Source organism: Meles meles, chromosome 7 (assembly GCF_922984935.1).
Source record: "Meles meles chromosome 7, mMelMel3.1 paternal haplotype, whole genome shotgun sequence".
Lineage (NCBI taxonomy): Eukaryota > Metazoa > Chordata > Mammalia > Carnivora > Mustelidae > Meles > Meles meles.
Window position 1 is genome coordinate 72832131 of NC_060072.1, and position 24403 is coordinate 72856533.

General features: G+C 38.5%; 1 protein-coding gene across 8 annotated transcripts in view; it reads left to right on the top strand.

Annotated features, from left to right (window-relative positions):
* Nucleotides 1-13199: 13199 nt before the first annotated feature.
* The window catches only part of ABCC9 (ATP binding cassette subfamily C member 9), a 133785-nt gene continuing 122581 nt past the window's right edge, over nt 13200-24403 (top strand). For 2 of the 8 annotated variants that reach the window (XM_046012227.1, XM_046012235.1), the window contains exons 1-5: nt 13200-13586; nt 14700-14814; nt 17790-17850; nt 19176-19337; nt 22457-22598. In XM_046012227.1, the coding sequence (XP_045868183.1) occupies nt 19196-19337; nt 22457-22598 (284 nt within the window). In that variant the 5' untranslated portion in view covers nt 13200-13586; nt 14700-14814; nt 17790-17850; nt 19176-19195. Of the gene's footprint in view, nt 13587-13909; nt 14378-14699; nt 14815-17789; nt 17851-19175; nt 19338-22456; nt 22599-24403 lie in introns of those variants that run through there. The other 6 variants (XM_046012228.1, XM_046012231.1, XM_046012229.1 and 3 more) reach the window with 6 other exon arrangements.

Sequence of the window (24403 nt, forward strand, 5' to 3'; positions counted from 1 at the left end):
ACTCTGACTTCAACAAATATTCACTTATGATTCTTCCAGATGCTAAATCCAAAAAAACCCCAAAGTATTTGAAATAATTTCAGATATGCGGACCAGGTTGGTGGCGTCAGAAAAATCAAATTCATTAGTAATTTAAAACATGGGACTTAATGCAATGGCAACACATGAATGTGGGGCGCTCAGATCAGATGGGGGGGCACCAAATGTTGGGTATCCCAGAGGGTGGGGGCTGGCAGCATGGGGGGTGAGAGAATTCTTCCAAGGCAGAACTGAAGAGAAAGAATTTTACTGAATACACCACAAGGAAGCATTGCAAAGGAGAGCAAAGGAAAGACAGTCTGCGAGAAGTTAATGGTGAGAGACCACGGTTATGGGGCAGAGTGAGAGTTTGGGGACAATGGATTTTCCCCTTTTTGGTAAGCGTAGGAACTGTAGTGCTTGTAATTGGTCATTAGGGCCTATGGCTATTTTGAGGTGGGTCCTTTAATGAGCCTGTTTGGATTCAGCTTGGTGGTCCCTGTGGGCCCTTTAGACCTTGCTCAAGTTTCCATTGCTCAAGACTTTTGCCTATAAAAGCAGCCTCTACAATGAGGTATTTTTTATACTCTCTGTGACAAAGACTATTGACTCTTGCTTTCTCAGGCACATAGCTAGATTGTTTTTCCCATCTATATTTACTTGAACGCATGACTGTGTGCCTAGCCTTAACCAATGGAGTATGTGTCCCTTCTGACATGACACTTTTAGGGAGCATGTGTGCCTTTTCCACACTTTCTTTTCCCATCACCAGTGGGATATTTTAAATGTCATTTCCATAAGGAAACTTCCTGGACCAGGTCTGATCTGGCAAAAATACACCATATACTTTACCTTGCCTTACTTTACCATGATTTTATTTTATTTCTTATTATTTCTTATTTATTTAATAGTTTCCTTTCTTGCTAGACCTAGAGCTCTAGAAAGACAGGAGGTGTGTCTATTTGTATAGTGCTATTTTCTCCACATGTGTCTCCACATGTGAGACACATGGTAGACAGTCAGTAAATGTTTGTTGAAAGGATACGTTACTCCAAGTCTTCATACTCTTCGTTACAAGACGCAAGTGCTCAGGGTGCTGGTGGATCAAGAACACCAACCTGTTGGTTTCTGTAACTTCATTTTCACCAGGACTAATGAACTGTATTTTCTTTGGCTTAAGACAGATATCTTCTTTTCCCAAAGGAATCCTTAAAAAAAGGAAATGGTTTCTTCAAAAGGTTCATATTTGCAAAAGAATAAACAATTGTTATTACGTGACTGAGCCAAAGTAATCAGCGGGGCTTATCTAAGTTTATTAAATGCCCTTAGGATCTGTTTCCCAGATTAGCCTCTGATCTGCAGTTCCAGGAACAGCTTCTTGTGTTGTTGATTTTTTAAAAAATTTTGACTCTAACCTTGTGTCCTTTTATAGCATTTCCTAAGGAAGTTGCCTGTATTCACATCCTCAATAAGAGCTATTGAATATTCAGTATCAAATGCATGTGTATGAGTCTGTATTTCCAGATTTATAGGATGCATAGTAATGGAGATCTAGATCTTATTTACACTTTTTGTTTTGTATAAATGTTATGAGTATCCTTCATTCCTACAGAACATCTTTTTGTTTTTTAAAGATATTATTTATTTATTTGAGAGAGAGAGCACGAGAGGGGGTAGGGTCAGAGGGAGAAACAGACTCCCTGCCAAGCAGGGAGCCTGGTGTGGAACTTGATCCCAGGACTCCAGGTACATGACCCAAGCCAAAGGCAGTTGCCCAACCAACTGAGCCACCCAGGAGCCCATTCCTACAGACCATCTTTGGAGAAACTGCTCTCTGGTTTCTCCTGCCCAACTCATGTAACTAACTATAGCAAGATTTGGAACAAAGTTCATTGCTTAAAAACAATATACTTGACTCAAAATCCTCTTTGGCTCACACCACCAAGTGTCCTCACTGATATCTCTCCCAGAAACACAGTTCATTGCTCTTAACTTCTGCCGTTCTCTCCACGTGAATTTCTGCTCTCCTTTGCAAAAGACTGAAGGTAGGAAAATGCCCAGGTGTCTGTCAAGGTTGCTATGAGCTAGTGGGAGCAGAGGTATGATTTAAGGGATGATAGAAGAGTGCTTGTTTGCCTAGAGTTCACTGACCTTTCCCCTGTTCTCTGGGTAATCTATGTTTTGTACTTGCAGGGAGAAGACCAGAAGGCCAGCCCGTGAGGCAGCTGTCTTCCCGGTTCCCGTGATGTAGGGAGGAGTGTGCTGACACTGCAGTGTGTGCTGTGTGGGGGAAACACTGCAAATGCCACCCTGGAGGGGCCCTTCGGACTGCAGTTACAGAAAGAAAGGGCTGTAGCAATCAGCTTTAGATCTTCTATGTGGCAGATCCACAATTGGGTGATGCAAGAAACGAGCTGTTTGGGGGAGAGGGTTGAAGCAGGGCAGGGTTCAGAGAGGGAAAAGCACAAAAGACATCATTCGGCGGTTGGATGAGCAAAAGCAAGGAGATTGAGGAGGTTAGTGCGGGGGGAGGGGGTGTCCCAGAGTTTAAGTAGTAGAGTTTGGTTGAGATATAAGGGGTCAGTGAGGATGAGGCAAACTTTATAAGGGCCTTAAATGACAGAGGAGTCATGAAAAATGTGTGTGTGTGGTAGCAAAGTCTTTGAAGATGAATTTGAGGAAGATGAATATAATCTCTATGTGTAAAATTGTTTAGCCAGAGAGAGACCAATTAAGAGGCTGATAGAATAACTAATGGGACTGTAAGACAGAAGGGAGGCAGACAGAAAGGAAAGAGGTGGAGGGAAGTTATTGCTAAGTGTAACATAAATGATTTAATAACTGTGAGGTTGGAGGAGGAAGAATAAAAGAAAGTGGGCAATGAATGAGTCCAAAGCTTCAAATCTAAGTTACCAGTGCGATTAAATAAAGAGTTGGTAGGTGGGACTAGTTTAGGAGGGGGTGAAAGAGATACAGGGAAAGAGGAGTACAATAGAGTATACTAATATACTATAGATATTTCAGTTATTGTTATGCCCACACGGCTCTAATAATAAATACTTTTTCTTGGAAGAGAAAATTAAGATTTTACCAAAGTCCTAAAGAAATAGAGAAATTTTTCCTCACTAATATCAATATTCTGGGTTTTCTCTACTGTCCTCCAAAATTATGTCTGACCTTTATTGTAATTGTGAAGCAAACATATTGCAATTGCTTGTTGTTGTTTATTTTATTTTATTTTATTTTATTTTTTGCAATTGCTTGTTTACTTAACTCTATGGTGTAAGTAGAATAACTTAAAAGGAAAAAAATCGGGTGGGAGGTTGGGGGAACCAGGTGGTGGGTAATAGGGAGGGCACGTATTGCATGGAGCACTGGGTGTTGTGCAAAAGCAATGAATACTGTTATGCTGAAAAAAAAATTTTTTTAAAAATTAAAAAATATATATATACACAAATATATATATAATATAATAAGGGAAAATCCTTATTATATTCCCAGTATCACTAGGGTGTTGGCAGGAGTGGTAAGACATGAAATTATTTATTTTTTTCATTAGTTTCTTAACAACATAAAAGAGATCATCAAATACTTAGCTCAGAAAATAGATATGAAGTTGAGTAAGATGCTTAGCCGAGTGCCTGGCACATAGAAATTGTTCACATGGTCTCTCATTGTCTCATTGTTGCTACTTTTCATGAATAGAGAAGTAAATCCTTGTGCATTCCAGGAATGCTCATGAAGATAAGAAGGTTTTCTATTTTCCCCTTCTGGCTCCTTCTCCAGCTAAGTCATCTTTGTAATTGTGCTATTTCCAAATACTTTCTTATTACCTAAGTTATGACAATGACTGCTTCAGCTTTCTATTTCACAGTCTGGACAAAGAGCTAGCTGACACAGCCTGCGGAAAGAAGAGAGGCCCTAACCACTTGGGCAACAGAAAGTTTGGGTTTGACTGTCTAAAGAGTTAATTCATTAGCCCATGACAAATTGAATAAAGAAATAAAGTTAAACTGTACTTATCTTAGACCAAGAGCTGTATTTGGCACCAGGAGTCAGCATCATTATCTGTATAAATACATCATTATCTGTAAAAATACTTCTGGAAGTTATCCTGGTAAACAACCAGTTGTGAAGCCACTACCCGACCATGTTTCTCAACCTGGAATATGCGCATTAGACACTTGATATAACAGTGTAATCATGAAACATATTCCTAAAGTGCTGATTTTACTTGAAGATTTAGGAAGATACATTTTCACTGAAGGCAACTTGCATATATTATTTGGTCATTCAACAAACATTTATTGCACTCAAGCAGAATGTCAGATGTTGGGAAATGTCAGAAGTTAGAAAAGGAAATTGGGGTGCCTGGGTGGCTCAGTCAGTTAAGCATCTCTCTTCGGCTCAGGTCATGATCCCAGGGTCCTGGGATCAAGCCCTGGGTCAGACTCCCAGCTCAGTGGTGAGTCTGCTTCTCTCTCTCCCTCTGCTTCCCCCCTGGCTTGTGCTCTCTTACTCACTCTCATTCTCTCAAATGAATAAATAAAATCTTGGAAAAAAGGAAAAAAAGAAGCAAAAATAGTTTTACTCCTTTCAGTTTGAATAAATAAAAATGTATGATTTCCTCAAGTATTTCATTTAACTAATGACAAAAGTATGAAACACTAAATTGTGGAGATATTTAGATTTACCAGCAGTCCTGTCTTTACTAAATTTGAACGATGTTGGAACCAGCCGAGTCTCTTTTATTTTTTTAGATTTTTTATTTATTTGACAGAGAGAGATCACAAGTAGGCAGAGAGGCAGGCAGAGACAGACGGGGAAGCATGCTCCCTACTGAGCAGAGAGCCTGATTCCGGGCTCGATTCCAGGACCCTGAGATCATGACCTGAACCAAAGGCAGAGGCTTAAGCCACTGAGCCACCCAGGCACCCCCTAGTCCCTTTTATTTTACAAATAAAGACTTGAAGTCCCTGTCCCATTCTCTACCTACATTATTTTTAATACTTGATATCATTTACATGATTTTTATTTATTTGTTTCACCAAGTCCCTGTTGAATCTGCACCAAGATATAAACTGTGGATTTAGATTTGCCTGCCCCATTCAAAAAACCCAGTGCTCATGAAGTTAATATTACTGAGATGACACTGTATTTTTCACATTGCCTACAGAGTGATCTTTTAAAAGCAAGGACCACTGTGGGTGCCTGGCTGGCTCAGTCGGTGGCACATGTGACTCTTGATTTGGGGATTGTGAGATTGAGCTCTATGTTAGGTGTAGAAATTACTTAAAAATAATATGTATATATATAGTATTTTAGACATTAAAACAAGTACAAATCCCTTGAAAAGCACAGCTTATATAAACTGACACAGGAAGAAATACAATATCCGAGTACTACTATATCTAGGAAAGAAATTAGGTTCTTAAATAGAAGTCCTTCTACAAGGAAAACTCCAGGCCCACATATATTATATAATATATATATATATATATATATATATATATATATATATATATATCTCGCATACACACACACACACACAAGGCTCATAGCATCTCATGTTTGCTTACAAAACCTAGGAAGAAGCTCCACATTATTTACCTTGAAAGGTATCCCAATCACAAACCAGTCTCTAACAATCTTTCTAGCTCACCATATTTTTATTTATACTATATTAAGCTACTTAGAGCTCAAGTGTGCAAGATCTTATCAGCTTCTGTGAGTCCACACATGCTTCTCTTACTGCTTGGAAGACTTTCTGAGCCTCCTCTGCCCCCATCTCTGGCTGGTAATGGAAAGATTCTATATCTCGGTTGCTGCTAGTCACATGGCAGTATATATATATAGTCAAAACTCATAAAACTGTTAGATTTTACTGTATGTAAATTTTACCTAAATAAATCCTACTTTAAAATATCTGAATAATCTCCATATACTTGGGAATTAAGACATTTCTAAATAACCAATCAAAGAAGACATTTCAAAGAAAACTAGAAAATACAAAGTTAATGGTACCAAAATTATTTTTAAACTAAATAAAATTGACAAATACTTGGTAAAACTGATCAATAAGAAACAGCAGAGAATATGTAAAAGACTAATAGCATAAAGATCCTACAGACATCCAAAGGGTTCTAAGGAAATATTATGAACAACTCTGTGCGAAGACATTAAAACAAGTACAAATCCCTTCAAAATCACATCTTATATAAACTGACACAGGAAGAAATAGAATATCCGAGTACCACCATATCTAGTAAAGAAATTAGGTTCTTAAATTAAAGTCATTCTACAAGGAAAACTCCAGGCCCACATGGCTTCTACTTTAATCTATCAAAAATTTGAGGAAGAAATAATAATCTTATGAAATCCTTTCAGAAAACAGAAGGAAATACTTCAAAATTTATTTGATGAGGCCAGCAAAGTTTCGATATCAAAATATTGCCAAAACAGACGAATAAAACTCTCCCCAAACCCAAAAAACAAAAACAAAAGGCAGGAAAACTATAGACTAATGTCCTCATTAAAATAGATGCAAGTTTTCTAAATAAGATATTAGTAAATTGAACTCAGGAATATAAAAAAAAAGGAGATGCTATCTTAACCAGGAGGAATTTATCACTGGAATGCAAGATTGGTTTAATGGTCAAAAACTGAACAATTCATTTTGGCATAGTAACAGAATAAAGGGGGAAAAGCATATGATTAGCACAATAGATGCATAAAAAACACTTGACAAATTTCAACATCTATTCATGATTAAACTCTTTCAAGAAACTGCAACTACCAGAAAATGTTCTTGAACTAATAAAAGGGATCTATAGAAAACCTACAGAGAACATCACTCTTAATAGTGAAAAATTGAATCCTTTTTCAGATTCAGAACGAGTCAATTATATCCACTCTCATTATTTCTATTCAACATCATGCAAGAGATTCTAGCTAGTGTAATAAGGTAAGAAAAAAGAAGTAGGAGACTGATGGGAAAAAAGAAAAACTTCATTGGTGGATGACATGATCATAAACAGAAAATTTTAAGGAATCTGCAGGACCACTGGAACTCAAAAGTGAATTTAGCAATGTTGTAGGATACAAAGTCATTTCTATATTTGGATAGTGAACAATTAAAACATGATATTTAAATAATGTCATTTATATTACCATTAAAATGATAAAATATTTTAGGGTAGATTCAATGAACTATGCACAAGACATATACACTGAAAAACTGAAAATAAAACTCCATTAAGAAAATGAAAAGGCGGGGTGCCTGGGTGGCTCAGTGGGTTAAAACTTCTGCCTTCAGCTCAGGTCGTGATCCCAGGGTTCTGGGATCGAGCCCTGCATCGGGCTCTCTGCTCAGCGGGAGCCTGCTTCCCTCTCTCTCTCTCTGCCTGCCTCTCTGCCTAATTGTGATCTCTCTGTCTGTCAAATAAATAAATAAAATCTTAAAAAAAAAAAGAAAATGAAAAGGCAAGCCAAAAAATATTGACGCATATAGCTGAGAAATGAGATATCCAGAATATACAGATAGTCCCTGTCTTACAATGATTTGCCTTGTGATTGTTTTTTTAACTTTATTATGACAAAAGGAATATGCATTCAATAGAAACTGAACTTTGAATTTTAAATTTTGATCTCCTGAGCTAGCAATATGCTGTACGATACTCTCTTGTGATACTGGCCACCGGGGACAATCTGTAGCTCCCAGTCAGCCACACATCAGGAACATAAACAACCATTCTAGGTTGTACCCATTCAACCATTCTATTTGTCACTTCAGTACAATATTCAATAAATTACATGAGATATTCAGCAATCTGTTATCAAATATGTTTAAGGTAGGCTAGGCTATGATGTTTGGTAGGTTAGGTATAATAAATGTATTTTTGACTTATGATATTTTCAGTTTATAATGGGCTTATCAGATCATAACACCATTGTAAGCTAGGGCAGGTTTGTAGAAGAAAAGTTACAACTCAGTAATAAAAAGATAAACAACTCAATTAAAACTTTGAATAGAGGGGTGCCTGGGTGGCTCAGTGGGTTAAAGCCTCTGCCTTCTGCTCAGGTCATGATCCCAGGGTTCTGGGATTGAGTCCCGCTTCGGGCTCTCCACTCAGCAGAGAGCCTGCTTACTCCTCTCTCTCTGCCTGCCTCTTTGCCTACTTGTGATCTCTGCCTGTCAAATAAATAAATAAAATCTTAAAAAAAAAAAAGTTGAATAGACACCTCACAAAAGAAGTATACCGGTTTTCTATTGTGATATAACATATTGCCACAAACCTAAGTGGCTTATAACAATACCCATTTATTATCTCATATTTCTGTAGAGCAGAACTCCAGGTGGGCTCAGCAGAGAGTTTTGCTTAGATTGTCTCAAGCCAAATAAACGTGTCAGCCTGACTGGGCTCTTATTTGGAGACTCTCAGGAAGAATCCACTTCTGAGTTCATTCAGGGTGTTTGGCAGAATCTAGTTCCTCATGGTTGTAGAAATGAAATCCCAGTTTTATTGCAGATTGTTGGCTGGGGCACTCTGCTCATTTTCTAGAGGCCATTCCCAGGTTCTTGCCTTATGGCTATTTCACTGGAGCAAGGAGAATCTCCCTCACACCAGTCCTTCTCATTCTTCAGATCTACCTGACTTTCTCTTCTACCACTAGCCTGAGAAAACGCTCTGCTTTTAAAGAGCCCGGGTGATTAAATTAGGCCCCCCTGGATTACCTGCCTTTAAATTAGTAACCCTAATTACATCTGCAAAATCCCTTTTGCCAGATAACATAACATAATTACAGAATCACAGGAGTAACACCGGGGCAAAGATAAGAGCTATCTTAGAATTATGCCCACTACATGAAGATGTGGGAACCAACCGGCCCATGAAGATATATGCCCCAAATCATTAGTCACAAAGGGAGAGACAGCTTAAAACTATAATCAGGAACCTGTCTACACCCAACAGAAGAATTAAAATGTTGGCAGGACTATGGAAGACCTAGAACTCTCATACTTTTCTGAAAGGAATGAAGGTTTCAACTTCTTTGGAGAATATTTTGACCATTTCTGTAAAGTTACATGTGTACTTACCAAACGACCCAGCAAATCCACTGCTTGGTGTTTACCTAAGAGAAATGAAAACTATATTTATAAAACTTTCATTGAAGCTTTATACATCATTATCAAAAACTGGAAATAACCCAAATACATACACAGATAAACTGATAAATTGTGGTATATTCACATAATGGAATTTTTAGCAATAAAAAGGAATAAACTATTAATACAAGCAATGACATGGGTGAATCTCAAAAACACTATGCTTAACGGAAAAAAGCCAGACACAAAAGAATATGTACTGTATGACTATATATGTATGGCATTTTTGAATAGGCAAGACAAATCTGTAGTGATAGACCTCAGATCAGTGGTTACTATAGGTAGTGAGGATAAGACTGGTCAGAAGCACAAAAGAACTTCCTGAGGAGATAACAAATATTCTATGTCTTGGGGGGGGGTGTCATGGTTATATCAAAGCATTTTAGATTTTACATGTATAATGGATAGTTTTTATTTTATGAAAATTATACTTAAAGTTGATTTTAAAATGTACATATTTTAATGAAAACAAAGATGTTTGCCTCCTTTTATTATTTAATAGCATTCTGGAATTTGGAATTGATAAAATTAGATAGAGTATAAATAAGCTATTAGTACCTGAAAGTGGGAAGTAAGTTGTCTTAGTCAGTTTGGGTTGCTGTAACAAATTACCCAGGTAGTAATTTGTTGACTGGGTGATTTTAACAACAAACTTATATTTGTCACAGTTCTGGAGGCTGGGAAGTCTAACATCAAGTTACCAACAGATTTAGTTCTTGGTGAGGGCTTCTGTCCTGGTTTGCAGACAACTGTCTTCTCACTCTGTCTTCACATAATAGAGAGCAGAAAGAGCAAAGTCTAGTCTCTTTCTCATAAGGTCACTAACACCATCATGATCTCATCTAAATATAATGACCTCTCATGGCCCCACCTCCTAATACCATCCCATGGAGGGGTTAGACTTGGACTAAGACTTAGACTCAGAGGGGTCAGACTTAGGGGAAATACAAGCATGCATTCCACAATACAAGTGTAACACTATTTGAAGAGAAAAATCATAATTTTTGGACAGTAAAGGTAGCGTGGCAAAACAATACTAAGATTATTGAGAAAGCTTAACAAAATGGCTATATAGAAGATAAACACATACCAGAAAATATAAACAAATACCAGCACAAAATATGAAAACCAAAATATAAAATTTGTATGCTCGATCGTTGCAAGAAATGTACAGACTTATATAAATTTGACAGATTAAAAGGAGGCTTAAGTAAATGAGAAACCATCTTTCTGGATAGAAGGAACACTGAGAATACGATTTTTTGGTAAATTATTTTCTAAATTTAATGGAACCCCAATAAAATGCCCAACAGAGAATAGCTAAGAAAATTTTGAGAAGAGTAAAAAAGGGGACTGGCCCTCCCAGAGTTAAAAATATGGTTTAAAGCTTCAATAATCAAATTCATTTGATCGTAGTCATATAGGGAAAAAATTGTAAAAAAAATCCGTTAAATGGGGCTCCTAGGTGGCTCAGTTGGTTAAGTGTCCAACTCTTGATTTCCACCCAGGACACGATCTCAGGGTTCCGAGACTGAGCCACAGGTTGACTCTGCACTGTGTGGACCTGCTTAAGATTCTTTCTCTTCCTCTACCTCTGTCCCCCCCCGCCCCATGCACGCCAGGCTCTCTCTTTCAAAAAAAAGAAGATCCATTAAACAGAATAATTACCTCAAAAACAGATCTTTTATGAAATAATGATAAGTATACAACAAAGTTGGTATTACACATCAGGGTGGAGGAAAAAGATTATTCAGTAAATGGTGTTGGTGTAACAAATAAAATGTTAACTTCTCATCCCATAGCATATGCCAAAATAAATTTTAGAACAGAATAAAAACTAAAAACCCTTTCTTTTTTTCATTTAAATTCAATTAACATATAATGCATTATTGTTTTCTGAGGTAGAGGTCAGTGACTCATCAGTCTTATATAATACCTAGTACTCATTACATTACATGCCCCCCCTTAATATCTATCACCCAATTATCCCACCTACCTCCCCTCCAGCAACCCTCAGTTGATTTCCTATGCTTAGGAGTCTCTTATGGTTTGTCTTTGCCTCTGATTTCATCTTGGTTTATTTAATTAAAAAAACCCTTTAGTGCACCTGGGTGGCTTAGTTGGTTAATTGAGTGCCTTCCGCTCAGGTCAAGATCCTAAAGTCCCAGGATGGAGTCCCATGTCAGACTCCCTGCTCAACAGGGAGTCTGCTTCTCCCTCAGACCCTCCCCACTCTCATGCTCTCTCATTCTCTCTCTCTCAAATAAATAAAATTTTTAAAAAACCCTTTAAACAAGTAAAAGTAAAGGTTAGTATTTATTAACCAAAACATTGGGGTACAATGTGCTAGTAAAAGACACTAAATTTGCCTAAGTAAATTTTCTATTAGAAGAAAGCACCAGGAAGGTAGAGACCCTGGAGGTCTGACTCATCCTCTGTGACCTACAGGAGATCTATGCAGTATGTATGTTCTAATAAATCTTTATAGGATGTATGAAAACAATTGTTTCTATTTTTTGCAAAAGCAGCATCACTCTCGTTTCTTAAATGACAAACTGGGAAAAATATTTGTCATGTATATGTAAAGATTAATATCTTCTTATTAAAAGTTCATGCAAATCATAAGAAACTTCATTGAGACCCATTAGATGGACCCGTATATGGACAAGCTATTCACCACAGAGGGAATACAAAGATTGGCGAACATTTGGAAAAAGTCAATATGAATAACAAACAATTACATGTTATGTGTCAAATTACAGGATTTTAAAAAATAAATAATATATTCAATGCTGGTTTTGGTGTAAGTGTAATAGGTCATCTCAAATAGTTTGGGGGAAGTTAATGCAAACCTTTTAGAAAAGTAATTTTGCATTCTATATCTATAGCCTTAAAAATACTACTTTTCACCCTGTAATTACTTTCCAGAAAATGAACCTTAAAAAAATTATCTGCTGCAAAGAAAGAAGAAAATTTATTTTAAAAGGTCATTGTAGGATTAAAAATGGTGGTGAAAAATCGGTAACTATGTCCAACAATAGGAAGATGGATTTTAAATTACGATTTCCACACAATGCATTATGCAGCCATTTAAATGATTTCTATAGAGATTTTAAAATTTGATCAAGAAAATAATTGTTTTAAAAGGTACTGTGAGGAGAAAAATTATTTTGTGATTGCCAATAATAATATTCAATATGCATAGAAAAAATAGTAACCATGGCATACATATTACCTTTTACTGAAAGGGCAGGCACTTAGCATTTTAAAGGGATTCTCATTTACCCTCACACCAAGACTATGAAGAGATATTTATCTATATGTATATCTTTGTTTTATATATACATTCATTAATATATGTATCTTTATTTTGTATACCTATAAAATATGTATATATTTATATTATATATATATTTTTTATTTTTCCCCATTGAACAGGCGAGGAAACTAATACACAGAGAGATGAAGTACTTTGTCCAAAGTGTTTGAGCTGAGTGAGGCAGCGGGTTTGAGAGCAGGTTGGCTCTTGCGTCCACGCTTTTACTCACTATTAAAATGTAACTAAATGCTTTCAGTTTTGTAGTTTTGGGGGCTCATGGGTCTCCCTTCTACTTTTCAATAATTTCCAAAGTTTTTACAGTAAGCATGATTTTTACTCATTATAAATAATCCTAATAATAGTAATCTGTACATTGTAAATCCCGAAGCCAACCTGATTTTCTGCAGTAGCGCTCAGCCCTGTGTCTGGGGTTACCCGCACCCCCTGTCTCCAGGTGTCTGCGCCCTACATCCCCCTTCCGGCTTGTTCGCCGGCTCTTTTCCCGAGTTCCACCCACAGTACTCGGATCCCCGTCCCTGAAACAGACTTTCTTCGCGCGCCTGCGTCGTGGCCGACAGCTCCAGGGTGCACTTGGCAAACGTTCAAGCGCTGTGGGACCGGAGTCTTCGGGACCCGCCCAGATGTCGTCCCGCGAGGCCCCGCAGACCTCTGGCCGGGGAGAGTTCAAGCTTCAGCCGCTGGCGGAGGCCCGGCCCTCACGCGGGAACGCGGCGACCTTGCTGGGAGGGAGGCGCCCGCGGGAACTCCCCGAGGCTCGCAGGGCGGGGGTCGGCCTCGGCCCACCGGGTCGCAGAGGCCGGGAGGCCGCGGGGTGCGGGGTGCAGTCCCGGGACCAGCGCCTAGTCCCCCGCGCTCCTGGAGCGGTGCCCTTGGCGGTCGCGCACCGAGTCCCGGAGGCACCAGCCCGCCCGCCTACGGCCCTTTATCAGATCAGGACAATTGCTGAAAACAGGGATTATCTGGCTGAGTGAGCAGTGGCCCCTGAGAAAATCTAGGGTTAGTTAAAGAGGGTTGCCCGGGGACAAAACTTACGGCTTGGGTCCCGGGGACAGTTACCGTGGGGTGAGTGCATTTTAAACCCGTTATCTCCTCGACAATTAATTCTCTCTCCGGTCGGGAGCAAGGGGGGGGGGGGGGGCTGTTCGTGCAGGGGTGGGAGCCGAAGTCCCACTTTCGGGGAGCTAGTGTAGGGGCCGCCCTTCGGAAGCACCGCGACTGGTCCTGGGGAGGAACGAAGGTTTCCCGGCCGCCGGGGCAAGTATTCGATTCGAGCCGCCTCGCTCCTGGGAGACCTTCGCACACACGCCCCTGCCGCCGGGCAGCGGGTCCTCTGCCGGGAACCAGCCCTTCGCTTCCCAGGGCCGCTGGCGGGGACAGCCGGGGCCTCCCCAGGTCCGCTTCCTTCTGTGGTCAGTACGGGGGCGCACAGAGAACCTGGGGGAAAATGTGCAAGTGCAAGGGAGTACCTTGCGTGTTCTGGCGCCCGAAAACCTGACTCCAGAGAATCACTGAATCCTACGTTGCAAGTCTCCGTGTTTAATGAAGTTTAGGGGACGCGTATGACTTGCCTTTGTAAAATCTCTGCATCGCGCACCCCAAGTTTGTCGCCCTGGTACGGAAAGCAGGGCCGAGCGGGGGTGGGGAGGGTCTCCAGTCGCAGGCGCTCGCTTCTGCACGCGGGGCTTCTGCCCAGTTTCCTGCCTCGGAGTTGTCGTGTCCGCCCCAGCTCAGAGCAGCTTGTGCAGTTGAGAAACCCGATAGGAGGCAGCAGCTGATCTCCCACCACCCTAAAAATAATCCGCTCCGGCGCCCTGTGTGCTTCGGCTAGGGGAGGAAAACTGCCTGCGGAGTAAGTGAGTCCGTCTCTTTTACATAAATATGATTTAAACATTTTAAGAGTAACTGTAAACTGTCGATCTCGGCGACCCAAAGGCGCCCGCGCCCTCTGCCTTCGGGGTCGCTATTTCTAGGATGAAGGCACCGGGCCCCAACCGGAGAAGAGAGGGCGCGGGGATCAGGTTTCCAGCTCTACTTACAAACTGCCGGCTCCTGCTGAAAAACGGCCGGGAATACTGCAAGGACTTATTACTGATTTTTTCCCTCTCAGACAGCGTCCTGTATTATTCATGAAGTAGTTTTCAGTTTGCTTAATTTTTGTTACTCTTTACTTTTTAGGAGTTCTGCGTCTGGGTTTGAAATTGACACTTAAGTCAGTGTAGGGAGCCCGTGTTTTGAAGGTAGTGCAAGTGCACGAGTAGGGGCTTGAAGCAGCATCAAGCGACCGCCCAAGGTATTTATATTTTGCTTGTTTGTTCAATTTGGGATTAAAATATACATATATATATCCTATTGGCGTGTCTGAATTTTCTCTGTTGAGTTTCCTTTAGTGTGCGATAGAACTTCAACGGGTGCATTGAGATGAGGCACTAAATCAGAAGTTAGTGGTCATTTTTGCTAATGATTTTCCTATTTGGAGCTGTCATTCATAGGTAGACAGGGAGACAGATGTCTTTTGCTTCCTGTTTTGTGAATCGTAGACTGAATGAAAAATTTCAAAGAAGTTATTACATTTGTTTTTAAGTGATTTATTCCTAAAGTACCCTAGATGATGTTAATGTTAATGCCCTAAATCCTTCACAATGTCATGTTTCTCTCTCATAACATGTAATTAATCTCCAAATAACTGAAGAATGAGTTACTTTGTATGTAAGAATGCAAGTTTTTATGTTGCTATTAGCATGTTTTCTTCAGGAGTTTCCAGTTTAATTAAGTTCTCTGAGGTTGCTACTCCATCAGAACTGACACTTTCTTATGGATGAGCAGGAGAGAGCGCTAGTTTTTACTTTACTTTAGCCATCAACTGAATCCAAATTTTATAACTCCAGAGGGTGTGGACATTCCTAAATGCATTTTAAGAATAAGAATACTGGGGGTGGGATTCTTGCTATGAAATCATACCTTTGGGCATCAAGGAGTATATTCCTTCTGTGGTTTCAGCTGGGCAGACCATCCCTGTAATTAAAGTTTCACTTTTGACATTTGTCTTTAAGGTTCATTCAGTCAAGTTCTTCAACCCTGTCTGCTGTCCTAAACACTTGAACATCTTTCAGTGGGTTTATGCTTGGGGGAAGAAGGGTGTCATGTCTTCCTATCTGGTTTCTTTCCCCTCTCTCTCCTCCTGGATGCTTGGGCCTCTGTCCGTGCTTAGCCCAAGGAGACACTCCAGAAGGGGCAGGGAATCAGGGGTGACACGTGACCAAGGTTAGCCAGCAAGAGCAGCAATTTATGCTGTTCCCAAACCTTCCCTAACTTAATTATGGTTCTGGGAGGGAAACCTTGAATGACAATAGGAGATTTAAAAATTAATTAAAAGTTCTGATTGAACAAAATGCCTTTGGCAAACAGGATAATTATCAACATATCTACAACTTTACTCCTTTTCTCTTTTTGCCCATGTTGAGTTGTAAAATGGGCTGTTAGAATATGCCACATGTGTACTGTAGGTTGGAGACAGAAACAAAGACAGGAGAGATACAGTGAGAGGGTGAACAGGTTGGGAGCCCTAGGTCATGTGAGGGTAGAGATTATGGTAGAAGAAAGAAATCATTCTAAAGCCTTCAATTTACTAATCTGAAGTATGTGCCTTAGTGTGATTGTATCATTGTATATTCCCGTATCCCGTAGACCATAACCTTTACATTATACCAAGAACTACTGGGATTAGTGTAGTCTGATTTACGTGGTCTAAGACTACAGGTACTCTTTGTCATGGGCATTCTTGGATTCCTAGTGCCTAGCACATGGTCAGCATCAATAAGTACTTTTATAGTTAACGAATGGCCTACAATCCCAGTCATCAGGTATGTGGCTGGAAATGTTCTTTGAATTTTTCAGGTTGCTGTAGTTCTCTGATATTTTCTTTCCACCATTATACACATTTATCCAAAGGTTACTTGATTGGTAGGCTTGAGGATTGATTAGACATACCAGGTAGGCAAAACTTAACTATAGCTAATGAAGTATATGTTTTGCAAATTCAGATTGTACTTAGTATCTGCCTCAATGATGATGATTAAATATCTATCATTTATCTGTCTATAAATGTGGCCAATTGGAATATTATAATTTTGGATAAAATTATAAAACTGCCAAAGTAAAAATTATTTTCTGGTTCATTCGAGGAAATGGTTTATATGTGTCTTTCAATAAGAGTGGGCTCAAGTTTCTTCCTGTCATTTCTACCCAATAAAAGAGATAGTCTAAAAGAAAAATGAAAGTAGTCATGAAAATTCTATTAATAGCTATTATTTTTCAGTTTCTGGGTTTTTTTGTTCTAATTTTTCCATCTTATTGATGTACATCACTGTATAAGTTTAAGGTGTACAGCATGGTGATTTGATTTAGATGTATTGTAAAATGATTACCACAGTAGGTCTAATTAAGATCCATCACTTTAGGGGTGCCTGGGTGGCTCAGTTGTTTGAGTGACTGCCTTCGGCTCAGGTCATGATCCCGGACTTCCAGGATCGAGTCGCACATCAGGCTCCCAGCTCCTTGGGGAGTCTGCTTCTCCCTCTGACCCTCTCCTCTCTCATGCTCTCTCTCATTCATTCTCTCTAAAATAAATAGATAAAATCTTCAAAAAAGAAAAAAAAGATCCATCACTTCATATAGCTGTGGTACATAATTTGAAACTTCCATTTTACTGCTACTTTAAAACTCTCAAGCTGTTTTTGATTATTTTATGAGGCTTGGAGTCTTAATAGTTGATAAGAATTTGCCAAGTATATACCCTCATCTTGACTTTTTTTTTTTTCATCTTGACTTTTTTAAAATACTTTTTTTTTTTAATGACAAAAGGTCTCAACTGAGATCATATCAATGATGTTCAATAGAGCTTACCGGAAACAATATGTGAGAGGAATTCCATATAAGGATTCAGGGGCTCCTGGGTGGCTCAGTTGGTTAAGCGACTGCCTTTGGAGAGCCTGCATGGAACCCCACATCAGGGTCCCCACTTAGTGGGAAGCCTGCTTCTTTCCCTCCCTCTGCTGCTCTGCCTGCTTGTGCTCTCTCGCTCTCTCTGTTAAATAAATAAATAAAATCTTAAAAACAAAAGAATTTACAAACTGTAAACACAGGTTTTTAAACTAGTTGTTCTACTCATATAATACTTTATAAAACTTTACCTTGAAATTTGGTTTCTCAATAGTTTACCTACTGTTGCCAGTCTTTTCTGTCTAACACTCTCTGTTTTTTTCCTAGGGTAAAATATTGTTCATGACCATTGCTAAGTCATTTCTCAATGAAAGGGGAGAGAGAAAAGGTACTAGTTTACTCCAACCTTTAATAATCTAATTCAGAATCCACTGTGACATAATGTGGAAAAGAGACCAAGTACTGTGAGGTTAAAATCTTAAACTGCTACTTTTAATGACGACAGATAAGCTGTTTTTTAAATGGGTTGGAGGCTGCATGATGTAAGCAGGGGGAGAAACAGTTTAAGTCAGACACATGGGTGTGGATCACCGCTACTCTATTCGTTGGCAGGATACTGAACCTCAGAATGCTCTCCTGTAAAATACAAATACCTAACATTGCATGGCTGTTCCAAAGACTAAAGATAGTGTATGTGAAGTGCCCAGAATTTGGCAGGTAGGAAGAAAATGGGCATAATAAAATAATTTTTCAGAAGGCTAAACTCTTCAGAATTTCACAGTGATATTTTGATGAAGCAGAACCTTGCCTCTATACCATCTGCCTCAGCCCAGCAATGAGAGGCTTCATTTAAAATGTGAGTTGGAGTGTGTCACTCCACTGATGAAACCTCCCCCCGCCCCCGCCCCGGGATTCTGTTTCACTGAGTAGAAGCCAGAGTCCCAACAATAGCTAGCAAAACCTTGGATTACCTCATCCTCAGCTTCCTCTCTAAATCTGTCTACTTCTGTTCTAATGTAGTATTGATTTCCAATTTAAAAACATTTTGTTTGTTTGTTTCAAGACTTGATTAGGGTATATTTCATGCAAGAATATTCTCTGACTGTAGGACCTGAGTAATTTCGTTAAATTGTCACTTGAGTTATATATAATGTATCTGAAGCCCATGATTTTAATAATCTTCACAGACAGGCTGATGGCTGCGTGCCCCCACGTGGGCCCCTGTGTATTAGTATTCCTTTGTACAGTTAACCAAGAGTGGTGGTGAATTTTGTCCAGCTTAAGTTATTTGCTAATGCATTTCCAATGAGAAAAGACAAGAAAGAATTTAATATTACACTATCTTGTAGAATCAGTCAGTAGTTTCATTTTTTTCTTTCTTTTTCTTGACATATCACCATGTTTGTTCCTTGAAATCATTTTCGTCATACACACACTTTGTTAAGGTACCATCATTGGTAGATATTAATAATTATATATCTTCCAAATTAAAATATTTTTCTCCGGAAGGGAAAAAAAGATGAAAAGGAAGTGATTTATAGACTGTATAAGGCCTTTATAAGAAACTCTCAAAAGACTTTGGCGTACAGTTTCCTATTTCCTCAGTTGCAAAAATAAAGGGGTTAATTTTATAATAAACCTCCTCCTTAGGGCTATGAGTGTATAAAAGGGAATATAATAATGGAGCCTCTTTCTTTTGTTTCTTCCTTTTAGAGTAAGCTATATAAGAAGACATGAGCCTTTCATTTTGTGGTAACAACATCTCTTCGTATAATATCTGTGACGGTGTGTTACAAAATCCCTGCTTTGTGGATGCCCTCAACTTGGTCCCTCATGTCTTCCTCTTGTTTATCACTTTTCCAATATTGTTTATTGGTAAGTAATCTATTCTCCCATATTTCCTCAGCTAATGTTTATTTTAAAAGTCTTCATTATGGTTGAAATTTGGTATAATGTTGACCTAATCTTCCCCAACATGAAAACTGATATGAAAATCAATGAGAAAAAAACAAGCAGGTTTTTTGTGGTTCCCAATTATTTATGGTCTTGGCATATGACATTTTGTAGGTAAAATAGAAGTCATATGTCTTCTTAGAAATGGATTTCAAGTAGCAACAGCAGTGTTTTAAGAAGAGGGAAAGAGAACTAGGTGGGATAGATCGAAAGCCTTTGTGGAGCACTTGCTTTGTGCTGGTGAAGAGAATGGGAAAATGGGTGAAACACAGTATTTGCCTGGAATAGTCACTGGAACTGTCCAGTGAAACAGAAGTATCAAAGTCAAGAGAAAAATGACAATCCCACATTGTACACTCATTTGCAGGTACAGGAACAAATTATCCTGGGCATTAACTTGTTAGAACAACTAATTCTTTGGGCCAATGGGATGATTGCCCATGGGGCAATGGGGATGATGGAAAGTGACATGTTGAGGGACCTGAGGACACAGAGCCTGCAAATTCCAGTAGTAGTGCGAAGGGTGCATTCCAGGTAGAAAGAATACTTATGCAAACTATTTGCAAAGGAGCTAAAAATACAGTTTTCCCTATTATTTTACAGTTTACATATACACAAAATCCAATTATTATTTTTAAAAGATTTTATTTATTTATTTGACAGAAGGAGATCACAAGTAGGCAGAGAAGCAGGCAGAGAGAGGAGGAAGCAGACTCCCTGCTGAGCAGAGAGCCCGGTGCGGGGCTGGATCCCAGGATCCTAAGGCAGAGGCTTTAACCCACTGAGCCACCCAGACGCCCCCACAAAATCCAATTATTCTAAACAATTATGTATGACTTGTATAATTCCACCCCCCAAATCAAAATAGACATTTAACTTAAACATTTAAAAAAATACATCTCACATATAAAAATAACAGAGGGGCACCTGGGTGGCTCAGTCAGTTAAACATCTGCCTTCGGCTCAGGTCATGATCCCAGGGTCCTGGGATCGAGCCCCACATTGGGTTCCCTGCTCCATGGGAAGCCTGATTCCCTCTCTCCCACTCCCCCTGCTTGTGTTTTTTCTCTTGCTGTGTCTCTCTCTGAAGAATAAATAAATAAAATCTTCAAAAAAATGACAGTAAACTTATAATGTATTTTTATCCCCAGGGGTACAGGTCTGTGAATCGTTTATTAAAAAAAAAAATTTGGAAGGGGAGGCGAACCATAAGAGACTATGGACTCTGAAAAACAACCTGAGGGTTTTGAAGGGTCGGGGGTGGGAGGTTGGGGGAACAGGTGGTGGGTAATGGGGAGGGCACGTTTTGCATGGAGCACTGGGTGTTGTGCAAAAAGAATGAATACTGTTACGCTGAAAAAATAAATAAAATGGGAAAAAAAGAAAAAAAAATGACAGTGACTAGTATGATAAACATCTATTGAGCCTGTCACCATTCAGCTTAGGAAATCTAATGGTAAGAATGTAAGTGAATCCTTCTGTTACTGTTTCCTGAGCCTGTTACTCTTTCCACATCCTATGTCCCTATTCCTTTCAAAAGAGGTAACTACTCTCTGAATTTGATCTTGAATTCTGCTTATAAAACTAAATTTGCTTATAAAAATAAATGCAAAACCCATCAGATTGCTTTTCTTAAGAAAACTAGCATATTTTAATGGTCTGATTTAAAAGAAGGTTAAAAAATAATTTGTATGCTTTTGTTTCTTCATTTAACAAATATTGATTGAGAGACTACTATGTATCTGGCATTGTAACAGTGATCAAAATTTTCTGTTATAAGATGTATCATATGCCGAGGCTAATGAAACTCTTGGCACATTGTTATTTGTGTTAAACAAATATATAGACATTAAATATAACTGTGTCAGAATGACCATGTATAGAGACATGAGTTGTGGTTTATGTGGTTGGTATTTATTTGTAGGACATTAACAGTGCCCTTTGGCCAAAAGTAGACCATAATTTTTCAATTGCAATTTGACAGTTAATAATTTTTTTTTGACATTCAGCTAACTTCTTGAGAGCAGTTACTGTGACAGTCTTGTTTGCATCAGTAACATCAAACACAGACTGGCAGAAGGGTGTTTGAATCAAGTGGGGTTGGAATGAACATTGTCAAAGGAGAATGGTGGAGGAAAATGCAAACTGCTCATGTATAACATTGGCTACTTGAGTTAGTGAGAGATGATAAATAAATCTCAAAGAAGTATCAGGCATAAAGATAGCTTGCCTGCAAGAGCTTACAGCATAAATTCTAGTACAACATGTTATATGTAACTAATCTCTCCGTAATGAAGTTCATTTGGGAACAACTAAGACATGAATCAATTTTCTTTTCAAAAAAATGCTTCAGGAGTCTCATTAGTCATTACAGAAATTCCTTCCTGTAATATTTCGAGCACAAACCCCGATTCATTCTTGAAGTATGTGAGGCTTCTCTGCAAACATTTCTTTGAGAAAATACCACTATCACTGTTGAATAGTGCTGGCCTAGTCATAGGTTATAATTTTTCACACATGATATGCATATGATCGAGTTGACTCAACTAATGAGTTCTACATTTCATTACCAAATACGGCTTTTTTCGTTAGTCCCCCTACAGATCGCATGTTTTGAAAGACTTTAGACACCAAATTGCTTTTATTAACATCATCATTAATTTGGTTTCCTCTTAAATGAATCAGGGACCTGTCAGTAAGAGCTCTGATTAACACGAGATAACTATGTTGTCACCCAGAGTCGGCCTTATTCTTGAGCACTGCGACAAATGTCAACGTGTTAACCTAGACAGTCCCGTAAAGATTCATTGAAATTGAATTATTTTTTCAACATAATGAAAACAGACCAGGATTGGCATTGCTACCCTAGAAAGCACTTCTCATTCCTTTTTCAAGAATTGCCCATCCCCCAAGTGATAACACAATATGAATTATTTCCATGTAATTATAATCATTATAATTAATTATAATTAATTAATTAATAATAATTATAATTATTTCCATGATTAATTATAATCTTTTCACTTCTCTACTTTTTTCAGGGTGGGGAAGTCAAAGCTCAAAAGTACAAATTCACCACAACACCTGGCTTCATTTTCCTGGACATAACCTGAGATGGATTCTTACATTTGCTCTTCTGTTTGTGCATGTTTGTGAAATAGCAGAAGGCATTGTTTCTGATTCGTAAGTGATTCAACATAGCTAATAACTAGATTACACTATATTAGTGAATATATTGATATGGATGGTAGTTAAGAGCCTACCCAGTCAGGCTTAACTTTTTCGTTATAATGTATGAGAAACCACAGGTGTCACTCATTTATAGCAGTCCTTCTTATCTATGATTCAATTTACCTAATATCAGCTGAAGTCTGGAGAAATGATCCTCCTTCTGGTGATGGGTCATCAGAAGGTCAGTAGACTAACACTGCATCTCAGTGCCTATGCCATTCACCTCACCTCATCTCGTCGTGTAGATATTTTCTCATCTAACATCATCACAAGAGGAAAGGTGAATACAGTACAGCAAATATCTTGAGAGAGAGGGAAAGAGACCACATTCATGTAACTTTTATTACAGTATATTATAGTTATTCTATTCTATTGTTATCAGTTGTTAATCTCCTACAGTGCCTAATCTATACATTAAACTTTATCATAGGTATGCATGTATAAGAAAAACATAATAGGATTCGGTATCATCTGTGATTTCAGGCATCCACTGTGGTCTTGGAACATTAACTCCTGCAGATAAGAGGAGGACTGCTACATTTGATAATCATGTGTTTTGTCCATATTTTTGTGTGACTACATAATTTCTCTGATAGTAAAAATTCAGGTCTCTGTGATTTGTGCTTATTCATGTGCTATTTTCTTTGATTCCTTCATCTATGTAGCTCTTGCAGAAAGTTCTCTCCTTTTAAACACTTTGACGTTTATTTATCTATCAATGGAGGTATATATAGAAAGAATGTCTATGTTGACATATAGCTCAAGTAGCTATATACTTACATATAACTGTATAACCAGTTCTCAGATGTTTCCATTTATTTTATAAAGAAGCAAAGATAGATGAGGCAGGTATTTAAGAAGTCTGAGAACTAGTGAGGATATAGCCACAAATTGAAGCAAAACACAAAACCGTTTTAAAATCAGGATTTGCCATAAAACCCATACTTTTGAAGGAATTTTGTCATTCTTACAGAAGAAGTTTGCATTAAGCAGTTAGAATATAATGAATTCTACTTATTAACCTGAATATAATGTGGGACAATAGTTTTTATCACATATTAACAAAAAATAGGAAAGAATTTTGATAAGCAATATCAAATAAGAGAATTTTGATTATGAAATTATGTTAAATAATGCACCATCAATTAAAGAACTGATAGGAAAAGTTCTTTAGAGTTCTTAAAAAGAAAGCTCAAAAATCATTTTTCTTTTATCTAATAAAGACCTCCCCTGACATCTGTTTATGTTTTTCTGTTGTAATTAATGAGGAATGAAATTTCTGAGCTTTTGTTACAGAGCCAACTATTTTGTAATGTTTTGTGACAGTTCTTTGCATGGATGTGCACGTCTTAGTTTCTGATAAAAAAAAATCAAGGACTCTGATGATATTGCATGCCTTCAAGGATTTAGAGGCTTGATTGTCTATTATCTTATTAATTACTGTTTAAAACCCTATTGTATTAGCATAGGCAACTCTGGTCTTTGCTTTTTAATTCTTTAACATATAGGCTGCCTCTGTGTGTTTCTTTCTTTTTTTTTTTTTTTTGAAGATTTTATTTATTTATTTGACAGACAGAGATCACAAGTAGGCAGAGAGGCAGGCAGAGAGAGAGGGGGAAGCAGGCTCCCTGCCGAGCAGAGAGCCCGATGTGGGGCTCGATCCCAGGAACCTGAGATCATGACCTGAGCCGAAGGCAGAGGCTTAACCCACTGAGCCACCCAGGCACTCCCTATGTGTATGTATAAATTGGAAGATG